Source organism: Otolemur garnettii, unplaced genomic scaffold (assembly GCF_000181295.1).
Source record: "Otolemur garnettii isolate 467f Iridium unplaced genomic scaffold, OtoGar3 scaffold00005, whole genome shotgun sequence".
In the NCBI taxonomy this organism is placed as follows: domain Eukaryota; kingdom Metazoa; phylum Chordata; class Mammalia; order Primates; family Galagidae; genus Otolemur; species Otolemur garnettii.
The window spans coordinates 11,195,631-11,220,413 of NW_003852400.1; the positions used below are offsets into that span (position 1 = coordinate 11,195,631).

Sequence of the window (24,783 nt, forward strand, 5' to 3'; positions counted from 1 at the left end):
ATGTTTTCTAAAATGTAGTGAGCCATGTAACAGAAGTCCAAATCTATCAATCATGCATCAAGCTGACATTGGAATAAAAAGGGCAAGACCATTTGCTTTGCTTTACCTGAAACTGTGTGATCCTTGGAGTCTCTTGTTATTTTGATCCTGGCATGAGGATAGATGTAGTGCATGGTCTTGCCGTTCATCTGTATAATCTAAGACATACACGTGATAAGGTGAAAAATCAACATTAAAGACATTTAAATAAAATGCAGTGTGCAAAATTAGACTCGTTCATTTAAAAGCATATTGATTAGGTCAATGAAAATGTATTAGAAGATTCTCAAATGAGGGCAATTTAAGCATCATACACTAATCCTATATAACGAGAATTTTGGTTTCTTTGTTCATTATGGTTTTTGCATTTATAACCAATTGCTCTTGCAAACTGATTTGTTGTGTTTGGGAAATTAATGGATACATGTCCGAGACTTTGAGGAAAACTTGTTTCTACAGTAGTACGGATATTAATGCCAGTGCATAGAGAAGGCATGTGGGAAATTGTCAGCTGCTGATTGTCTCTGGACAAGGTGTTTTTAATTATCAGCAACTAAGTGGTGGAAAGGCAGAAAAAGCTGGAGAAGATCTCCACACTCCACATTCCTGTTGCTGTATTTGAAATGGCTGTGTATTTTTGTTACTTGATTTTATTGAGAAATTGTACTTCCTTTGAGCACATATTCTAGAAGTTTCAGTGTATACTGGATGCTGGGACTAATTCTGTACCAATACATAAAATACGTGTTCATTCTAATACATTCTGAAGCCTTCTTAGTATTAAAAAATTGTGTTATTGATCGTGTTAGTCCTCAAAGAGGTTCTTTAGGGCAGAAGAAGTATGCTTAAAGCTACTGTTGCAATTCTCATATTGAGACTTAAATGTGAAATTACTATAGGCTGCCTGATCTCTGCTTCTACCTGATGAAATGAAGTTTCTGGTACAAAAGCAAATTAGCAAAGGTAAGCTTATGCTTTATGGAAATTTGCTTTCAAAAGTGACATAAAAAAATGAAAAATAGAAATAGTAAAACACTTATTCATAATGACATTAACAAGATTTTATTAGTATGGAGCTTACATCTATTGCCTTAGGAAAAATTTTAACTTAAATTACGAATGAAATAGTTTAACATAAACATTTTATGTTACCTATTTTAAAAATGTTTAAGAAGTGTTTGGGAAGATTAACTCAAAAGATTAAACAATTAAGAACAAAAGACATGGAAAATTTGTGTGATTTAAATGTTCCCTAATAAGCTCAGACATAAAACAGAATTCTGCATATTAAAAGTAAAATAGGTATTGAAAAATACAAGCTAAAATTACAGCTTTTATTTTCTTTAGAAAAGAATAGGCTTAATCGGCCACTGGACCACTAGAAAACACTCCCCAAATAAGAACAGAATCCTGGTAAGTCCAAGAATATTATGAGAATGCAACATTGTATACACAAATATTATTTGCAGGATTATGAAAATTTCAGGGTGAAGTCATTTAATCCAGATAATTTACATAATTTGTAAATCACTGAATACTTTATTAATATTCATAATGACGAACTTACATTTCTCTTTTTTCTCCCTTTGTCTGGCCTCCTCGTCTCTCTCCAGCCCTTCGTCTCTCTGTCAGCTGACTCAGTCTTTTGAGTCTCTTTCTTACCTTCTCTTTTCTACCTTCTTACTCTCTCCCTCCCTCATCTTTTCTCCTACTTTCCGTCTCCTTTTTTCACTCCCCTAATCTGCACTTGTCTTTAATCTTTAGTGAAAATTAAATTGTGTACCCTGAAAATTCTACAATATATTACATATAACTAAACTTATATTCTAAACTATAAATCTATATTATATGTAACATAGAATACATTTATACAATAAATACATTTGTATAATAAAATTTGTTTCAGTACTGTAGATTATAATCGTTAAAATTGGTGGATATTATTTTATCTCAACTACGTGATACTTTCATGTGGTACTTCATAATTCTCCTAAAAAATCATTATTTTGCCCACTTGGTTAATAATAAGCTAGGTAAACACAATTTCTTTCTATAAATGTATTCTTTCCAGTTTCCAGACTGGAGAGAAGTTGTGTCATAGCACATCTATTACATGATTTAGAGGACTATCAGGTTTCCTGTGTTTTCAGCAGAATTCTATCAGCTAGCTAATATCAATTTTAAATTTACACCTGTTAGTGTTAGTGGAAGGGATGTTGAACGTCTTCATTTTTATTGAATGTTGCTTTTGAAGCATTTTATGTTAAAACAATTCCCTGTAGTTTCCAAGAACATCTGTGACCAGCTTCATGAGTCCACTTAACAAATCCAAAAACGTTATACTACCATAATTATGATCGATATGAGTAAGAGTCTATAGAATACAGAGGCATCTGTCCCTCATGTGTAAACTAGGTAAATGTCAGCTTTTTTCCTAACCTTATCAGGTGAATATTGATGGTCCTATAGCAGATAGAGTTACACTGTCGGGATGAGAGTAGCAACACAGCCCGGGCAGGACTGGTGCCAAGTGGTTGCCTATATCTTTCTCCAAGAGGTGGTCTCTGGTATCACTGTCTTTTGGTGATCATGCATTGACAGAATGATGGCCTCTTAGAAAAAGGACTGTTTCTTTTCCCTGCCTAAAGTGTTTCAAGATAAATTATCTTCATGAATTGAGCCCTCATACACTTTACACCTTTTATTTATGTAGACATTCCTCCATTCCCTCACTTATGTACCACTCATGCTAGATGCAGAGGAGAGAGACTTTGCTGGGTTCCTAGGAATGTGCTGAGGCACTGTGTACACATATACCATAGATGAGATAGAGCTGCTGTTCTTCAGGTGCTCACGGAAACCACTGGAGCACAGAGGAGGACCACTTACCCCATATGTGGGGGTGTGGTGGTGGTGTCAGGGAAGTGTAACTGCAAGATGGGGTGTGTCCATGGACACCCAAGTGATGAGTACGGGTAGCCACAGGAAGAGTAGAGGAAAAGTATCCAGGGAGAGTAACAGAACATTCAAAAACACAGAGTAAGGGGGAAGAGCGGCTCTTTCAGAAAAGCTTAATGGATCTCAAGTAGCAGTAGCACAACAACTACAAAGGATGTGGTTGCTAGGGCACAGAGTGGATGAATTTTATAATAGTAAGTGTTGACCTTTGCAACCACCTTGTGAGATGCGTTAGTCTTATTTATAGATTAAGTGACTGAGGAAAAACAAACAAAAGAAAGAGGTTAGGTGATCTGTTCAATATACAAAGGAGAGCTGAATTTTCAATGAATAGTCCAAAGGTTAAACATAAATACACCTACATATAGAAAAACACCATGAATCTAGTTTATTTTTAGAATTAAAATGAGTATGAGTCTAATAAAAAATTTTCAGAAATATTCTTCTACCCCTCTAACGTAGGCTTTATATAACCTATTTTTAAAAGCAGATAAATGAGCGTTTGCCTCAGTCAATTTGGTTTTATTACTTACGCCTCCAAAGTCTTTTATGAGCATAAATTCTTGTTATATGTAAGTTTTAAAATAAAAGTATCTGAGTTTATTGGCACCAAGAGTTCATTATTACCTTTTTTATGATCATAGATGCAAAGAAGTTAATATAATAAGAATGCCATTTGGCTATTCTCCAAGTCAAATTATAGTTATGATAAATTAAAAAGGAAGAGAGTATTTAAAGATAAACACTATAATGATATAAAAATACAAGTATAAAAATGATAAAAATACAAAATAATTTCATTTAGCAAGAAGATACACATTATTATATTCATCTAACAATAATCCTTAGGTTTTCTCCTTTATTGGATATAATAAGAAATTTATTAACTAATTCTCAAATATACCTTCTCTGCTTAATGTTGGCATTATATCAATGCATAATTATATATTGTTTAAGCTATTATATACCATGCACTCAGATAAAAACTATAACTCTGTGTATATTAGTAAGAGAAGAAAAGAAACAAAAATGTGTCTAAGGATGACCATTATTTCATCTACAAAGAATAGAATTTTTTTTGGAGGGGGATACAGATTTTATATCTTTGAAGAATACTAGTTAGATAAATTTATTGGATAAAACTATTCAAACAACCTTGGAAATAGCAGTTTTGAGAAATAAATGTAGAAGAGCTGTTATTTTTTGCTTTCCAGATTATATTGTTTATCTCACTATGATTTTCTTAATGTAGTTGTTTTCATTGACTTGATCTAGTTTTGTGGAAAATACTAAACTTCAGAGAAAGGAATTATATGGGTAAAATAAATTGGGTATATGGGTATGCCTTTACAGATAGATTCTTACAATAAAATAAATTTAAGAAAGTTATTTTCAACTTAATTTTTTTTTAGTACTTGGAGATAAAAGAAGGTAAATGTAAGATTTTTATTAATTTTCTAGTTTATTAATTTCTTTATTAATTTTCTTACTTTACAACCAGATTCATTTCATGAGAGTTGACATGCAACCATAAAAATATTTGAAGAATGAGAAGATAAGCTGAGAAAATGATAATTTAATAGTATCTGATACATTAAAAAGAAGTACAAAGAAATGGAAATATGTTGACTTGTTTCTGGAAGCAAAAGTAGCCCTATACCATAAATGTATTAAAAACATCAAAACTAAAGAGAATAGTTATTATATGTAGAGGAGAAAGATTTCTAGAAATTAAGATAGTAAATTAAGATAGTATGTAAGAACACTAAACAGAACAAAATTCTAAGAATAAGATATACTGTTTAGTAGCTAGAAATTTGTCCATAAAAACTGAAATTGCTTAGGAAGAAATCAAAGCTGAGAGTAGACAGCACTTGTATGTGCAAAAGCCTTGTTTTCTTTTTTATGGCTCGATATGACAAACACTGAATTAAATTATAGTAAGTAAATGGTTATTCTTAGTTGTTCAGAATATGGTTGTTTTCTCTATCAATGAATACTAAACAGACAGTATTATTTAGGAGTTGATGTAAGAGAAATAAGTCAACCATCTCTTTTGTTGGTGTTCTAATGATCATGATATACAATCTGCAAATATCTGCTCTGCTACTGCAATGGATTTAAGGTCACTTGGCTTCCCAGAGGAATCTGCTCCAATTTATCTCCCAGGTATATTTCAAAATTCAGCTCAAACATCACCTCATTTGCTCCAAAGTACATAAGATTATGACTTTTTATATTACATATATCTTACCTAAGTTTAAGTTTCTTTATCTATAAAATTACATTAATGAGTAATATATACTTTAAGTGAGATAGTCTCCAAATAAAATCCAAAATGAATGCAAAATAACTAACATTTCCATAGAATAGACAGTGTAAAATACAAGTTCCCCTTTCTTCTCTAAATGAAGACTTTCTGTCACAGCTGACTTGGTTTGACCCTATTCTTATTTGCTATTTCTTAGCATCCGGACATACTATAATAGGAAAGCACTGAACATTACTCAAGTGTGTTTTACTTAATATGCTGTAAGCTCTTGGAAGTTCAGTCTCCTCTTGTACAGCAATGCTGGATTTATTATGCAAACTTAATAACGATCTATGGAGAAATGAATCACTTAAATTGCCTGCAAGAAGTATTACATCTCTACTCCAGGGCCAATAAGTCATAGTTGACAAAGTAGGGCACTTACTTCTTTAAGTTAATGAAAAAAAAAAATCACATGTGAAATTGACTGAAAAATTTCCCATTCATGCAAAATAGTGAAACTGTTATAGAACAGAATTGTCTTTTTTTTTTTTTTTTTGAAAAATCTAAAACAGATAGCTAAATATAGCACTTACTTGCTCTTGGTGTTGACTGAGCGGTCTAGAGTGGACCAATCTTTCTGGCAGTTTTCGGTCCAGACCGTGTCCATTTTCCAAACGAGACTCCCTGGGTTTATCAAACCAATCTGTTTCCTCACGACGCAGGTGATAGGCTTTGGAGACCAAGCAAACATCAGACATTGCAACCACAACTAACACAGGTGATCGAAGGCAGCTGACGTGCTGTAGTACTGACATGCACTGGGCTTATCAACAAAACATGCATTTCAAACACAGCTCCTAATGGGACTAGAAGAATTTCATTACTGTGCTAATGATAAAATGATGTCAGAAATTTGGTACCATATAATAACCAGAAAAAATGACACATACAGATGTTCACAACCTCAGCGCAAAATGGAAAAAAAAATCAAATTTTAAATCAGGAGAAAAACAATTTAGATAGTGATGGAATGCATAAAGGAATACACCAATCCTCAAAAGAGTCATTATATTTAACCTCATTACATCAGTTGTCTCCCACATTTCCCCACAAACCACCACTGAAAATCATAACAAATAATATTCCTTAAGTATAAAAATTACTGTCACCATTTTAGTAAGCCAGTGACAATACCGGGCTGTTTAACAGCTTTTTAAAAAATATGACATTTTAGAACATTCACAAATAAATTATAGCTTTTATTTCTAAGAGAATTCCAGGTATTACTGCTAGAAATACACATGCCATGAGCACTTAGTAGTCTAATGTTAAAAATACATCTATTATAATTTTAAAATAAAAATGAAGTGATTAGTGTCTAAAAATATCACTCTTTTACAAATGAGAATGAAGACTTCTCTGCTTTTTAGAATTAAACTGTGATAAAACCTGACATCATAAAATATTCAAAATGCAATCATAAAGTACACAACTATCATTTTAAAATTTCCATCTCATTCATTAGTATGTCTCAGGTCTTTCAAGGTTACAACCTAGTAACTGAAAATCTTATTTTACTATATAGATTTTGATTTATTTAAATTGTTTTATTTTTTGTAAAAGAATTCCCACTTAATAGTTTCTGGAAATAACACTGTCGCTTCCTAAATGACAGATGGGGTGGCTTTCTTAAGGGCTCATCCAGAAAGATTTGTTGGCAACGCTGTCAGCGGTCAACCTACACTTCCTCAAAATTCCAGCTTCCACAAGGCCAAACGGGTGAATTTCCTTCTCTAACGCATCACAGTTTCCTATTTCTGTCCACGACCCTAAATCTCTTCTCTCCTAAAATGTCCTTCCAGGTTTTTTCCTGTAATCCATTTTTCATTATTTCTTTGCTGGCAGAGCTGGTAAACCTACCACCTATGTACCACTACTTACCTCCACACCTCCTGCGATCTTGGTCAATACTGCTAATTAACCACAGTAATCCCCCAATAAATAAAAATGAGAGGTGATGTCTCTCAGTTTCGGCACTGTTAGATTTGAGAAACTGTACCTACCTGGTTTGTGCTTGCATAAGTGCTTCACTGATCTCACCTACTAGATTCTAAGCTGCTGGAAGGCAAGGCTCATTTCTTCTTTTTTTTTTTTTTTTAATTTTTTCCTCCCTCAACACTAAAACCAAGGCCTTGCACATGGCATAACCTTAAATAAATATTTGCAGAATCAATGAAGCATAGCATAATTTGTCATCAACTAGAGAAAGTTAAGTATCCTAACGTCGATAAACACATTTTATAATAAATATTAATTTGTCCCTTTGACCTCATTAATAAAAATACATTTTTCACTATATACTCAATAATCATTATAGCTTTCCATAGTCTTGATTCGAAACCAAGTGATTAAACTTACAGAAACAACTTAGTGCAATAGACATTTGATTAGCAAATATAAAAAAAGCCATTATTTAATTATCAGTCTCTGAAGCCTTATCAGATTATCCCCAACCATGTTTATACTACTTTTGTCTTACTATGTATAGGCCTTTATAATATATTTTTCATTAAAAGAAAGCAATAATCCATACTGATTTTAATAAATTAATTTTCTGGTTAATATAGTACACATTTTATTTACACATACAAGTTTCTTAACTGCATTTGAAATACAATTCAGTAAAATGTGTCTTTACTTTGGCTGCTTTATAGAAGTAAAATCTCAACATGTGCTATATTTTGTTAACTTATTTCCAATTCTGATTATGTGCTTTAATTTTCTGTTATTTCTTATAATAATCCTATAGGTAACTAACTAAAGATATTTATTATCCTTTATTCCTTTAAAGGAATTTATAATCAACTAAGAGCAACCAGATTAAGTAAATCTGCTTTTATATTGCCTCATCAATTAGCCAGTTCTACATAAATGTTAATTATTTTAACTACAATTATCTGATCTTCCACGGTAGAGCCTTTAAAGACCGTTTTATAAATTAAATTGTATAACAACAACAAAGTTTTCCAAGTTAGTTTAATTATGGAGATTAAAACCCCGTTTTTAAAAGTTGCTAATATTTTCCTGAATGCCTAAATATAAAAGACAAATAAGTCATTTTTGGATCTAGTATTGTTCACAAGCAACAGTTACATTAATAGTTTAATTTTCCTCAGTATCAAATTCCAGGTAAAAATTTTTTTAAAGAAGATTGTATATGTTGATACTTTTTAGGGGGTACATAGAATGAAGTACATTTTGGAAGAATGTTTTCAACAAAAGATCTGTGGTAGTAGAAATAAATATAATGTGCTTTAAGCCAGAAATATTAATAAATATTAAGCTACATAAATTATGTCTACCTATTAACTCGAGTCTATCAGAATATATCTAAAAACCTTACATCTATAGCCTAGAGTTTGAGTTTGGAAAAAGCACAAAACAAATACTTTAAAAGCACTTAAATTGCTGTCCACATGATATTAAATTACCTATAGTAGGTTACACTGTTCATAGTTATTGTACTATCAAATACAGATATAGTATATGTTTGCTAAAATTTTCTTTAAAATATTCTTCACATTACATAAGTTCATAAATGTTAGAAATTATATGAATAAGAAAAATACTTTCTACTTTTTTCCTTAAATGACCAAGAAATTAAAAATTTCAATAGAAAAGTAGACATGTCACTTGAAGAAAAGTTACATTTTTAGGATATGAAAGCAATGAAAATAGACAAGATTTTACTAAGTGTATCTTTTAAAAGTAATCACTATAATTCACATACACAGAATTATATGTATGTAATTCAATTAGTTATATGTGTTTTGTCTAATTATATATTGGTATATTCTTTGTGAATAATTTTCTTATATCCTTAATTTTTAAATATATTCTACTTTAATTTCTTCTAAATTTCATTTTAGTTATTTACTCCTTTAGTATCATCTTCATACATTTCATAATTTTGTATGATGTATGACATCTTTTCCCATGCTTTATCAAAAAAATAACTTTTCATAGTCTTTAGTGATTGTGACTTATACATGATTCAAACACAAATTAGAAATAAAAGTTATTTTTATATAGTTAGATGTAAATAAATTCTACATAATGGGATATCTAGACATATATATAAATCTGGCACTCTGTTAATGAAATATCTGTGATGAATCAATGAATTTGTCAAATTCATTCCAGATACATGAACACATAGCCTTTAAATGGTTACTTATGCCATAGACACTCTAGAGCTTTTATTTTGTTATTTTATAGATATAACTATTGAAGAGTCTTCTTACTTTTCTTCAATAGACTTTTTTTTACATATAAAGAATTTGGCTAAATAAAAAATAGTGTTTTGTTTAATTGACTGTTAATAAAATTTGTTTAGTCAAATTGCCTAGAGAGAAAAGAAATCAAAAAGTGATTGGCCTACTGCAATTTCACAAGGAAAACAGTTTTGTCCTCCTTCAGATTCAGTGATTACTTCAGTTCTGTAAAAAGAAAAATTTAGAGTTGAATTTCTATAACTATATCTGTGTCAAGATATAGAAGTAGAAAAAATCCTTTTCACAAAAATGTATTTTCCTGTGCATCCTCAAAAAGAGGTTAGATTTAACAGGAGAGATGTTCATTTTCTAATTCTTTGACATCTCCAAAGACATGAAATAGAAATAGCATTTTATTTCTAGACCTCTATACACACCTATATTCAAATGTAAAGCACAGGTGGGTGGGGAGAGAAGAGCCAAGAGTCTTGATATGAGCCAAGCTGTTCACACCTGCACCCCTTCTCCCTCATCTTCAGAATTAGACTTGACTACATAATTTTCAAAAATCCTATGGATTCATATAATTGAACAAAAATTATTTTAAGCCAGTTTTTATTTAGGAACACACTTGTATTAAAGCACTTCTTCAATATTAAAAACTAGCAAAACAATTTAATACAAAAACAAGGGATAATATAAAAAAGCAAAGCCAAGGAAAAGGCTAAGTCAACAAATGAGGACGGCTTGAGTTCCAAATAGCTGAAGTTACAAAAGTAATTTAACAATTTTTCAATTTTAAAACTTAAGAATGCTTCACACATAGTAACAAGATTATTTATTTTCATCATATTATTTAGTGCTAAGCTTCCTAGCATGTAATGAAAAATGAACAAATTTGTCACTAATTGTATTCACAATGAGAGAGAGAGATATAAAACAGAAACCTTTTATTTCAGGAGAATTATAAAATTTTGTATTATAGTAACATCAAGAACATATTCACAAGTTCCCCAAAAGATAACATTCTCTGAACTAATAAATACTGATCTCAAAAATGCCATAATTATTTACTACAAAGTTTATCAGCAAATTAATTCATGGTTCTAAGTAATAATTCCACAAACTGGAAGAAACTGATTGATAATTTTTAAAATGCATTTTAAAAAATGAAAGAAACATACAGTGAAAAACTTCCCAATTATAGATTTACAGAATGACTATATTTTATTGACAGAATTATTTGATAATGATTTTTCAAAAGCCAACACCAAACAAATCAAGCAATCAAGAAATAGAACAATAAAAGAATAAACTAAAACTAACGAAAGAAAAGCATGCCACAAAATCTATACACAAGATAAAATTTCCATTTATAAGAAATAAAATTGAAGTAAACATGCAAAAGACACACCAAGAAATGTAGAATACATCTTTGGAGAAGGAAAATTAAACATGCAGAAAAATAAGAGTTTGAGTTTTGAGGGAAACAGGGTAGTGTGAGGCCCAATTTACCTTCACTGTCTGACATGGCATGTTGGAAGTCATCCATGATGAATGCTATGTCACGGTCATAGCCTCGAGTCCGTGATTCTTCTCTCATATGTTGCTGAACTTCAGGCAATGAGTGACTCGATCCAAACTGATCCCTGGTGTCTGCAGATATTGGTGGCAGTGGTCCAGCTGCAGCCCTGGCCATTCCCATTGGCTGACCAACGGGACTGAGTGGGCTTTCTTCTTCAGAATTCTGGGCAACAATTGGTATTCTTCCTCTACTCTGACTAATGGGCAAACTGGTAGGCTTAGTTCTTGCAGAGGGTGATCCATGACCAAAGGAAACATCTAGAGCCTCAGCCTCTTGAGCTTTCAGTCTCAGCGAAGAGCTAGAAGAATCTCTTTTAATTGATAAATCAAGGCCATAGACAGAGGAAGGTCTGGAGGAAGGTCTTGACCTGCTACCACTACTGTATGGCTTATCTGCTTCATCCTGCAGAGCTGACCGTATGGTACTTCCTAAGGTGCCAAGAGATGACCCCATAAATTTTTGTTGGTCTGTAATATTTTTTCTGAGGCCAAAAGTGATGTCATCTTGAAGAAGTCTTGCCCTGGAAGAAATGCCACCAATAGATGAAGTGCTAGCAGTCATATAGCTCGAATAATCAGGTTCGAGGTCCCTACTTTCTTGAATAGGTGAAAATTTTGACATTTTAGGGTCAATGAGTGATTTCTTATGCTTTGATTGCTTTTGATAAAGTATGGCTGCTGGTAGTTGTTTTGCTGCTTGTTTTTCAAGTGTGAGTCTACTGATGCTATACTTTTCAGACTTTGGAAAATGTCTGTAACTAGTATCGGCATGGTAATAATGTGAAAGACCAGCAAGGTGATCTAAGCTCTCTGTCCCTCTACGAAATTCTTGCTTTATCTGATGTTTCAGAAGCTTTAACTCATAAGGCTCCTCCATCGGGTCTTCCTCCGCCTTCACGTAACTATGCAGCCTGGAGGAAGTCTGTAATGGAGCTAGAAAATCTGTCACTTCTTGAGACCTACGTGTCTCGGTGGTTCGAAGGAGACGGTCTGTTTTTGACAGATCTTTTTCATGAAGGCTAAATGCGGTGCTTAATGCTGTTGTTCCTTTGGTAATCTCACCAATGTCATCAATTAGGACATAATTTCGTGGAGTGTGATGATCAATATCTGCATAGAAGGAATCTGCAGATATGCTTGATATTGGACTGCTTGCCATGCTGCTTCTTTCCTCCAAACCTATTCTCAAGTCCAGTGTATTGTACTTACTACCAAGATGAGAAACAGCATATGTATTATCAGTAGAGACAGGTGCTATCATCAGCGGCTGGTTGCGAATCACTTCATAGTTTGAAGTTATCTTGGGCTCCAAATATAATGTAGTTTGCCGTGGCTTCTGCTGTATCACCATCATCTGTGATGGTAACTGATAAGAAGGTTGTGGGGTTGGGGTAGGTTGAGCTTGAGGTGTGAAGGACATAGTGGCCACAGCTTGGAACGTTGGCTGAGTTTGGTATGGTGAAACTTGCTGATGGTACAAAGTCTGTTGCTGAAAATGGGACTGCTGGGTGTATGGGGTGGGTGCTTGGGTAGGAAGCACAGGGGAAGAGTATTGGTATTGTGTGTAAGGACTTGTCTGAGGCACCAGTTGAGATTCTGTTTGCGTTTGTGGTGGTATAAATTGGCTGAATTCAGTTTGGGGAGCAGTTCTTGGTCTCTCGATGGCGTGCTGACTTTCTATCCGGGCTGGTCTGGTGCTGCTCACCTCGCTGTCAGACATGTAATCACGGTCTTCAGCCACTCCCTGGAGGTAGGCTCGCTCTCTCTTTTCTCTCTCCTTTAACAATGCCTCTTTCCGCCTGTTAATTCCCATTTCTAGGTACCGTAGCTTGGCATCAATCTCCTTTTCTTCTTCATCAAGCTCTGCCTGTTTCTTTCTAAGCTTTGCAGATTCCCTTTCCACGAGATCAAGCTCTCTGTCTATGTCCTGGAGAATCTTGGCTCGTGCCATTGTGTTAGTTCTGCAGATCCTTCTCCTGGAAACTGTGCCCATGCTGCTGTATGTGGCCTGAGTACCCGTGGAAGTCTCCTCAGGAGGTGGATTTGGCAGAGTTCTCTTTACTTTTTTCTGGGTTCCAGAAGGTGTCATGGTTTGAGAACCTTTTGTCTGTAATCAAGTAAACAAAATATAGTACTTTATTATCAAGGAAAAAATAAAGACCAAAAAACCTTCATAATTTACATTTAATACAATAATTTCATGAATGAAATCATAAAAATTTTATATGAGACATAAAAAGTCTATATATAATTTCAAGTTTTGGCCACAAATGCAATGAACTAATTTTTTCTTTCTCAGTAATCGGTTATTTATTATTATAACCCATGTAGCATTAGAAATGAGTTTTGAAATCAAGCACCAAGCACATTGTTTATGCAGGCTTATCTTTCAGTCAGACTTTTAGAAGAAGTCTGAAAACTCAATTTCCAATTATATAAATATATGTGAGATTATTTATTAAATCCATTCCCAAAATGCTTGTGTTAACGTTTAAAATTTAAGTTACATTTGTTGAAGATGTTTATTTACTATGTCAAGTTCAATAATTGCATCTATTTTCCCATTCCTATGTTTACTTCCTGGAGTAGCAATAATTTCTATTTTGGTCCTAAAATGTGTTAGAATGAAATCCTCAAATTTTCTAATGTCCTTTTTTTCCCTCAAAAAAGGACAATTTGGACTAATTTTCTATATTTAATCTTTTAATATTTTTATGATAAATAGCTTACTATTAGGTTTTATATTTTCTTTCAACTTTATTATTCTTTAATTATTCTAGTATATTCTTATTGCTATAATAGCTCCTATATGAAGCAAAAAGAGTTGACTATAATAAAAATCCAATGGAAACTATTTAAATCAAATTATATATATGGCTGGTGAGGAATCAGGTATTTTCAATTTCATTCCATTAATTTGTCATAAACTTGCTTCTAAGAATCCCAGGTCTATATGTAAAATGATACAATTTTAGAATATCAAAAGACATAAGAAATCATTATAAAAATAAACTGATGTTACTCAAAGTTACCCAAATACTAACTGGATCTCAGGAATTCCACCTTTCACTTGCATATTTTTTACAAAATGCTTTCTTTTCTTATAATCCAAAGACATTCTCTACTCTACCCACCCACACAGTAAATACAGAAGGTGTAAAAATAATAGAAAAAATATATGAGTCTATAAATTTTGGCCCTGATAATTACAGTTTTTTTTTTTTTTTTTTTTTTTTGGCTGGGGCTGGGTTTGAATCCGCCACCTCTGGCATATGGAGCAGGAGCCCTACTCCTTTGAGCCACAGGTGCCACCTGGACCTGATAATTATACCTTATTCATTAGCTCACATTTTTCCAAGACTCTCTGTTTTAATTGTGTTTTATTATTTCCAAATTTATTTTCTTCATGTTTTTTTTAATCTACTTTGTTATCCTTTTTTTTTCCCCACCTCCTTTGTGAGCCTCCACTAGTCCTTTCTTTAGTAGACATCATAATATGAAACAACATCCTAAAAGTTTATTGAGGTTAAAGTATACTTCCAAAATCTAAAATATTTGGATGGAAATGAATAAGTAACTTAAACCTGTGAAACAGGGGACCTTAATTTGGAATTGTAGTTTGTTCCTCCTCACAGAGAAATCTTAAGGACCATGGGCAATGGGAGCCTCCAAGGCAGCTATCTGACTTGTTATTCATTCTCACTCACCCTCAATTATTTTTACTTTGTATAGTACTTACAATTTAGTTAGAGAATTTTGATAAACATCAAATGAAACAATTGTGCTAAATACTTGATAGATACTTGATACAGATATTTTTAAATGAAGAAATGAAAAAAATATAAGAACTGTGGCCATACTATAGGTATCTATTAAATATTAGCTCCTTCAATAATTCCCTTATTTCTATAGAAAATTATGCTTTTTGGATAAAATTACATTTTCAATTTAAAAAATTTATTTATGAAAAAGTATGCATGCTATACTTTTACTACTAACTAGTCATAATTAAATAGTAATAAAAGAAAAACTGAGATGTCATAATTATGTTAATTTCAAAATTTCCAAAATACCAATATAGATATGTACACTATATTTTTTAAACGTTTTCCCACAACAACCTTTTCAGTCTTTTGAATATAATGGTGTTCAATAGGAGGCTGAAAATCACATATGTATACCATGGAATATGATAAGAATCTGTAAATTGAAAGTGTTTTGGAATAGGCACTGCAGTTCATCACAGCTCAATTTACAATCACCAAAATGTGGAAACAACCTAAATTCCTACCAACCCAGGAATGGATTAACAAACTATAGTATATGTATGCCATGGAATACTATTCAGCCATTAAAAAGATGGAACCTTTATACTTTTTGTATTAACCTGGATAGAACTGGAACACATTCTTAGTAAAGTATCACAAGAATGGAGAAGCAGGAATCCAATGTACTCAATTCTAATGTCAAGGCAGTAAATGATCTAATACATGCCCACATAAGAGAAGATCTCAAATCAATTTAAGGTGGGGGTGAGGGCAAGAAGGGGGCAGAGAGGGGAAGTAGGGTGGGAGATTTGTATACTCCCACTTAATGGGTACAATGTCGGAGTGCATGGCACACCTCTTAGGCGTGGGACACAATTATAAGAGGAAATGTACCTAACAGATACAAACATTGTAACCTAATTTTTGTACCTTCAAATTAACCTGAAACAATGAAAAAAGAAAATGTTTACCTATACTACCTGGTTATTGTGAAATGGTTTAATAAAAGTATATTTAATTTAATCTAGAAGTGTTAAGGCATTGGTATTTCAAGATATCTCAGAGCAAGGACTTTCTGTCCCACCAAAAGGAGTTAACAACATCCACTGATTAAGAAAAACATCCAGGTTAATAAAAATAAATGTTAACTTGGTGTAAAGGAAGCATACAAAACGGAAATTGTTACTAGGAATTGGAAAAAGTAGAATAAAAAGAAATTTCTTGGTAGGCAAGTACATTTATAAATTTAACTCTTAGAAATATTGTAATACCCTAAATACAAGTATTATCAATTCAAGGAGAACAAGGGAACTGGCAAAAGGGGTAGGAGAGGGATTGATAAACTCTCACCTAATGTGCACAATGTAAGTTTATACAGCATACCCCCTGGGTGAAGGGCTCAACTACAACTTGAACTGTACCTTAGAAAAGCAAACAATGTAACCTAATCATTTGTACCCTCAGATTAATCTACAATAAAAAATGCCCATTAAATGAATGCAAATATTTTTAAATGAAAAAATGAAGAAATGAAAAGATAAAATAAGAACTGTGGCCATTTTTAAAAGTTCTGAATCAAAAAGTGAAATTTTTAGAATTCAATGAATAAAATGAGAGTATACAATCTGAAGAAACACAAAAATGATTACTGCATTAAGAATAATGCTTAGTGAAGTAGGGAGAAATCTGTGGAAGTTCTTGTTATTACTGTTTTTAGATGTAAACTTTTTGTTTTTATAACTTAACTTTATGTTTAATTCTTTCTATTTTCATTTGAAAGAACAGGCTTACCAAATTCAACTTTATTAAGAAAAACAACGTCCTAGGTTAAAGACGCATTCTAAGTATTGGGGCCTTCTAACTATCTTCCATGGTTACAAATATGTAATGATCCAGGACTCATGTTAATTAATATTTTGTGAGCCATGTGTGTGAATCATGGAAATAAAGAGTAGAGCTGGTTAGTAGAATCAAGATGATTAATCTAATTGACCACTCAGTCCCCAGAAATCTAAATAGCTTTGCTGTTCTCTACTTTGTAACACAATAGCTTTTACCCCAAGTACACAGACAGTCATAAATTTGCAGACTTGCCAAGGCCTCCGCCATATTCCTCACAAATCCAAGGCAGTATGTTGTAACTGAAAACTTACTCTCTCAGTCGAGGTTCTATGGAGTTTCAGACGAAGATCTCTGCCCTTTCTGAGCCATGAGACCTATATCAGTCTGTTTACATTCCCTGGTCCTCAGTTATTTCATATGTCAAAGGTGGTTAATATTTATTCTTACATATCTGGTTTGTCTAAGAAGTAAGTGCATTAGCACAATAATCTAGATTAACTATTGGCCCAGAGAAAGCACTGTATATACACATATCTGGTCAAAGTCCTTGTGTCTGAAATGACCAACACACAGAGTATTTGTTTTAATAAAATTATCTGACAGAATACTCTATATCACAACAAAGTTGAATTCTTAAAAGTTAACATCTAGCAGGTGGTGCCTGTGGCTCAAATGAGTAGGGCGCTGGCCCCATATGCAGGAGGTGGCAGGTTCAAACCCAGCCCTGGCCAAAAACTTCAAAAAAAAAAAAAAAGTTAACATCAAGCTTCAGTTCCCCCCAAATCAAAGGGATTCCATCTTCAGAGTGAAAGTAGTATTATTTTCAAGCTTAAATAGTTTCCAATAAAACCAGTTTCCCAGTCCCAGGTTAATTAAGGAGGCAATATCTTGACACTATCAGAGAGTATTCTATAATTAGATTGTTGTCAAATGTAAAGACGTTCTAAGTGACGACAGGTGCATTTCTACAGATGAGCCTTTATCACACAACATTCTATTAGAAGACTCCAAGTAGATGTGCAAACCTAATTGTGGTAAAAGCCTTCTTATTAGCTATTCAAATAGATATTTTCAAATGTGCATTGGTGATGAGAAATAAAGGAAATTATTTTGAAAAAAAGCAAAGCAAAGCAAAGATAAAACAATCAAAGTCATTGATTTCTAGGTAGTAGAATTCCATAGACATAAATGTTAGAAATCAATTTTATCTATTTAGCAAATCCAGATATCCTTCAATCAAGTCCATTCATTGATTCATCCCCTCAATCAAAAAAAATACATATATATTTATACACACACACACACACACATATATATAGTACTGGCTACCATGTGCTGGGCATTAGCATAAACATGATTATTAACAGCTATTGCATTACTGTTACCTTTTGGCATCTCGCAATGTAAAGACCGTCTTTAAAATTACATGAACACTTCAGAACTATAAGAGTATATTTTAATTTCAATATAGATAATAACATCTACTTTTTAACATATACTGATGGAGGACTGCTAGATTCTGATGGGAGCTCAAATATCTACAACTTTCGACTTAGGAAAAGGGATTGGGACACAATCTTCATATATTGGATGAAAACGGTGAGCATTTACCACAATGACGCCTAAAAAAGTTGCACCAAAGAGAGAAGAATCCCAAATGAAAATTTTGCTGGCTCACTTTTCTTCCTGTGATTGCCTTTGCATCAGGGGCAGGATTTATAGCTAGTGTTTATAGTGACACAAAAGAGTATATACGGGTTGATCAATGTTTGTTCAACATTATATTACTTAAACACAACAGGTCAGAGTCTACCTTGCACATTGATACAATATATAATTAATGTAATGTGTAGTTTGAAAAGAACTGACTTTCAAGTCCAAATATAACATTTAAACTGGGCTTCATTAGGACTGAATTTATCACCATTATGGAGATCTTTAAACTATAACAACGTTGTCAGAAGTTACTTTTAAGTTGGTGAAGTGATAAAATATTAGAACTCCTAAAAACCACCTCCTCTTTATCCCCTTCTAGATGTAAAGCACAAGATCTAGTGTTTGGTAACACAATAGACTGACTCTGGTTAGAAATAATTTATCAGACATTTTAAAATAACTAAAAGAGTAGTCTTGGAATTTCTTAACAAAGAAATGATAAATGATCAGATTGAAGTGATGGATATTCCAATGTATCTGCTTTAATTATTACATATTATATGCTTGTATCAAAGTATCACATGCACCTCATAGTTGTGTGCAATTATTATGCATTCATAATAATTAAGAATACAAAAAACCTTATAATAACATGTAAGTCACATCAGGGAAGTTCTACTGGGGATAAAAATGGAGGATTATCTTGACTACGGCAGAGGTCATAATGCAAAAGCCTGCAGGGGCCAAAAGGCAGCACATGTGAGGCAGGTTAGTATGAGATTAAGAAAATGAAGGTGATCAATGTAAGCTGGTTCTTTGTCAATTAATCCACCACAGTTAAAAAGAATACAAGTTAAAAACCCAACAACATAGCATTACACACTTATTAGAAGGCTTAACATGTTAATTGAGTTGATTTAATCATCTCACATTATATACTTGTATCAACCCATCATGTTGTATCCCACAAATGGACACAATTTTGATTTGTTAATAAAGAATATTAACAATTGTAAGAAAAAAAAGAAAATGGAGGTGGATGTACTGAGTTTAAGTCCTATATGTCATGGCTGGCCCTAGAAGATTGCTGTCATGGAGAACTAGAGGTCTAGTATTGTGAGAACCTCTGTTTTGTTCAAAAGTAGAAAGATCCAGATTTAAAAATTTTGGTCTCTACACGGCTTCAAAATGCTGGCTGAAGCAAAAACAAACAAAAAGAAAACAAACAAACAAACAAACAAAAAGCCAAAAAGAATAGAAAGAAGGTTTTAGGCTGCATTGACAGTTTGAAATTTCTGTTCTCAGAAGGTGCCCACAGAAACACCACTAGAGTCACAGGGAGCCTGAACAGCTACTCGAGAGCAGTAAAAATCAGTAGGTTTTAAACAATGACGGAGGATGTGGGAAGAAGAATACAAGAGCCCTACGTACAAACTGCAGTTCTTTATTGGGCTGCGTCCTAGTTTGGGTTAAATCTTAAATACGATCACTCACCCCATCCTTTTCCTTCACAGCATACTATTTCCTTTCCTATTTTCCCTAAAATACAAAGCAGTTCGATTCCCTTAGGAAGTTACTAAGTGCCTCTTCTGTTCAAAGCACTTTGCCAGGCAAATTTATAAAGAGACTCAAAGTGTAAAACTGTTCAGAACCTAGATGTTTAAATTTCAGTGTGTGCATACGAAGGGTATACTTTGTCTTAGGACTGATTAATTTTGCTGAAAAGGACAGACAGAAATATAAAATGGAGAATGTGAAGTGATGCTTGGCCAACTTATAATTGTGAAAGAACAGATTTTTAAGACCACAAAAATTAATTTAATTCTGATTAAATCAATGTAACAGAAAATTAAGAGCTCAGGACTCCAAAACAGAGAAAAACAAAACAATAGAATTTACTTAGAAAGATCAAGAGATGAATAAAAGAAAGTTCATCATGACTTAAGGAGATGTAGCTGGAAGGCATGACGTCTAGGAACAAACTTGGTGTTTAATAATGTATTCCCTTTTGGCCAAGTGAGTAAAAGTTGTTTTCAGATAGATCTAGGGTCCCTAATCTGAAAAAACTTTGTGATATACTACATATATAAATTTAAAGCATTATAAAATATCTTTGTGAACAGTAGACAAAGAGAAAGGAATAAGAAATCATAACTATAGAAGGGAGGTTTAAGGGGGACTGGAGAAATAGCTAATCATAGATTGTAATACCACGGAAATAATAAGGAGGGAATTGGGGTAACAAGCAATTACTTTTGCTGTCCAAAGTTATTTTCCACGATTACTTTTGCTGTCCAAAGTTATTTTGATTATTTATTTTTTTCAGATTAATAGGAGGGTACAAATGATTAGGTTATATTGTTTGGGTTTGTTAGGTCAAGTTCAAGTAGTACTTGAGCCCTTGGGAATCGTTCCCCTCCTTTCCCCCACTTGAATTTAATTATGTTTTTCTCTCATGTAAGGGTGTAGCTATTTATCAATTAATTGGCTTCAATTGGTTTGCATATATTGTCCAAAGTTATTTTAAATGACATTTTATTTAGGGGATTTCAGTTATATCATGCAGTCTATATCATTTATGTATGGCAAAGTAAAGGAATTCTTGCTTGTTCTGAGGTATCCGGAATATAAATAAAAATAATAAGTGAAATATGTGGTGGACAAACTATACTAAGTACTCTAAATATATGTGTATATGTTATCTCATTGTCAAAATACTCTAAACTCCATCTAAGCATGAGGAAAGAATATTTTTCCCCTCAAAGTTGAACAAGTGAAAAATACACAGGGACTACTGCTTAAATTCATAAATGCCACACGAAAATTATTTATCAATTGTTATATAGGGGGTCCATAAAGTTAGTGTGTATGTATTGAACACAAACTTTGTGGACCCTCTGTACATCATAATATTGCAAAATTCAATTTATTTAAAGAGTTACTAGTAAATCTAAAATATATTTTTCTAGGTACTTAAGGAACAGTACCTAGGAAACAGTACCAGCTAACAGGCATGGGATAGAACAAACCTATGCCTTGTCCACAAAGAACTCATAAATTGGAAATTTGCGGGGGGGGGATGATTGTATAAAGAAAGCATCTCAGTCTTTTGCTAAGTTATTCTTGATGTTGGTATCAAAGATATACTTCTAAACCACTATACCTTGGAGTGACATAGGAATGTATTTTTTAATTTTATAAACATAGAAAGCCATATCTGCTGTCAGAAATAATTATTCATCCTGGTAATATATTGGATTTTAGGTTTGTTCTTTCAGCTAAGCAGGAAGGATCTGTACGAAGGCCCTTTCCATGTGGATGATGGAGATGTGTATTCTTTTTCAAACAGTGTAATTCCATACAAAAGTATTAATAAAGAAGATATGTTGATATAGAACCTCTTCAAAGGCTGACCATATAACATGGCAGACATGAGTTAGAAGTGAATACAAATAGAGCACACGGGGACCTACGTGAAAAAAGTTCACTTTCTTGAGGAAAGAAGGATGGATTAGGATAAAACCTGAAACCTAGGTCTTAAAGAACAGGTGGATTTTTAAGAGGAGAACAATTTTTAAGTGAAGGAAACAGTATAAAATGTAAATTTTCAAAGAAATACCTCAGATAATTTGGTTTAATTTGGGACTTGTGATGCATTAATATCCAGGAGATGAAAATACATCCGGAATGTTCTAAAGAGAGAGACAGGGGAAAAAAACGGAAAGGAAAAAAAAAATGTACACAACAAAACAAACCTTGAAAGCTACATCTACATTAAAATCTCAATTCATTCAGTCATTTTCTTTTTTTGTAGATGGAAAAGGCAATTCTGGTTATTACATGTTGGTCAAATTAACTCCTATACCACATGTAATACCAGGGCAAACTGTCAAACTGTAAATGTGCAATCACGGGCACTGACTTGCTGTGCAGTGTACTGGGCAGCAATCAGCGCGGCTTTGTCAAAGAGAAAATTGTGACAGCTGAATTTAATTTCCTTCAACGATAATGTGGCAGTCCACAGAGATATGAGAGAAGCAACAGATGCAGTCTAGCTTTGCTTCAGCAGAACGTTGAATGTTTTTCCACGATAGTCACCAACACAGTTTTGGCCATGAGAATGTAAAATGGTAACATGAAATCTAAGCAGTCAGGGAACCACATCCAGAGCCTGGCTACTCATGGTCCAACATCAATGCAGGTAATTAAGCAATGTTTCTCACTCTTGACACTAATGACATTTTTGGACCAGACGTTTCTATGTTGTGTGGGCTTATTCTGTGCATTGAAAGATGTTTAATTGCCTCCACTCCACTAGATAATATCAGCACACAAGTCAATAGAAAATGTCACTGGGCATTGCCAAATGTCTCCTGGGGAACAAAACAGTTCCTAGTTGAAAGCCACCGAGGTGAGAAATATACTACATAATACTGTGTTTCCCCGAAAATAAGACCTACCCCCCAAATAAGCCCTAGCAGGATTTCTATGCATTCGTTAAATATAAGCCCTACCTCAATAATAAGACCTAGTGATGGGCATGGCTATGCAGGGTATCTGCATAGTGGTAAGGAAGACTGGAATACCTTTTATCTGCCACAGCTCCTTTCTCCAAGCCGTTTGAACTTGCATGGGTACACGTGAGTTGCAGGCATCCTATTGTGCACATGCGAACAGCTAGGGGAAAGGAGTTCACGCATCACTAGCACCAGCCCCACCAACAAGATCGGCTCCCCCTGTCAGGTTCCAGAAGAAGATGACTTAACTGTATTTGAATAAATGTAGATTGTTGTAGGATACTTAATAAAAATAAGACACCCCTGGAAAATAAGCCCTAGTGCGTCTTCTTGAGAAAAAAATAAATATAAGATAGTGTCTTATTTTCGGGGAAACATGGTAGATAATGTTTTCAGGAAGAGATTGTTATTTATTGCTATTTAGTATATCTCTTGAGAAAGAGAATACTGCTATTTGTGTATCACAGTGCCTTCGGCTGAATGGGAAAAGCCGGAGTTCTTAGGATAACTGAAAATTGGTTCCTTGAGAAGAGAACTGGGATAAAGGGTAAAACACTCATAAAAATATACGTCCTGGGTTATGGTAATGATCTAAGGAAATTCATAAGGATTGTTAATTATTTTGCCTTGTTATAAAATTTTATGAGCCTAAAATTAATTTCTTTATTATACAGGAAACTTCTTAAATGTTAGGTTAATATGAACGAATATTCAAAAAATATTCAACCAGGCTTTTTATAATACAGTTTTACTAGAGAACGGGGAAAAACAGTTGTCTACAATTACGAGAATGAGCCCACTTAGTGCAGAAGATTCATCTTTCTAGCCTAACCTCATTAAAACCCGGAGAAATTTTCCACAACTGCAATAACTGTAGAAAAATTAAGAGTGTAAGAACTGCCACTCTGGCTGAAAAATTCTATAAATGCACTTTGTTAAGACTTCCTAGCTGCTCTAAGTTTATTACAATGATGAATAAGACAAGGACTGTACCCTTTAATTGTGTAATAATGCACACAAAATCTGAGAGTAGAAATTGTGTTGAGGATCATTTTACCCACCCTATTTGAACTTTTCTGACTCAGGAACTATACTTATATTGAACATGAAAATAAGTATTTTATTCTGTGATGGTAATAATAATAGTATACACACTATATACCCAGTACACTATTCTCTGACTTTACTTTCTTTTGCTACTGTTCCTGGCCACTCACTCATTCCTAGGGTATACAGATCATCTAAAAAGAGCTCTACGTTTTAAGCATTAAGAAGGGAGGTGAAATATGCCCAAATGAGATAGTTCTTTAAAACGTATAAACCTAGGCCAGCATCTTCCTTTAAATTTGGGAAATTAGGGTGGGAGAGAATGATGAAGCCAGAAGGCAAGCATAAGGCTCAATATTAGAAAACACGCCTTTGCACAGCCTTCCTTTTAGGACTGGGTGCCACACTTTGCTCTCTCCAGTGTCAGTGGTAATATCAGTACATCTTCAGGAGGTTCCCGCCTGTGCCCAAACAGCAGCAGTTTCCAGTTCTCAGACAAAATGATAGGTAATATAGAAATATTTAGCAGCTTGTCCATGCACTATGCCCTTAATAATATGTTACCAAAATGACCCATTATTCATCACCCTCCCCTCTATCCTGCACTATCGTCCCATGGAGATAAAATATGCAGGTTCAATGAAAAGGCTCAATAATTTCCATTGCTTTAAAACACTTAAGAAATATAAAAGATAAAAGAGTGATCTGTAGAAAAGTAAATTCTAATGATGCCACTCATAAAAAATACTTTCAATACTGGTAAAAACATTGACAATCCATTATGTATTGTGATAGGGCATGGTGCCTCACATATAGAAAATAAAACATCAAAATTCTTTAAGTAG

At 33.4% G+C, this 24,783-nt stretch overlaps 1 protein-coding gene across 1 annotated transcript in view; it reads right to left on the reverse strand.

Moving 5' to 3' along the window:
- PCLO (piccolo presynaptic cytomatrix protein) overlaps window positions 1-24,783 on the reverse strand; it is a 382,295-nt gene that overhangs the window by 134,398 nt on the left and 223,114 nt on the right. Inside the window, exons 7-9 of the mRNA XM_003782629.2 lie at window positions 11,041-13,216; window positions 5,845-5,981; window positions 107-197 (exon numbers count right to left, since the gene is read on the reverse strand). Coding sequence (XP_003782677.1) covers window positions 107-197; window positions 5,845-5,981; window positions 11,041-13,216 — 2,404 coding nt within the window. The remainder of the gene's footprint in view (window positions 1-106; window positions 198-5,844; window positions 5,982-11,040; window positions 13,217-24,783) is intronic.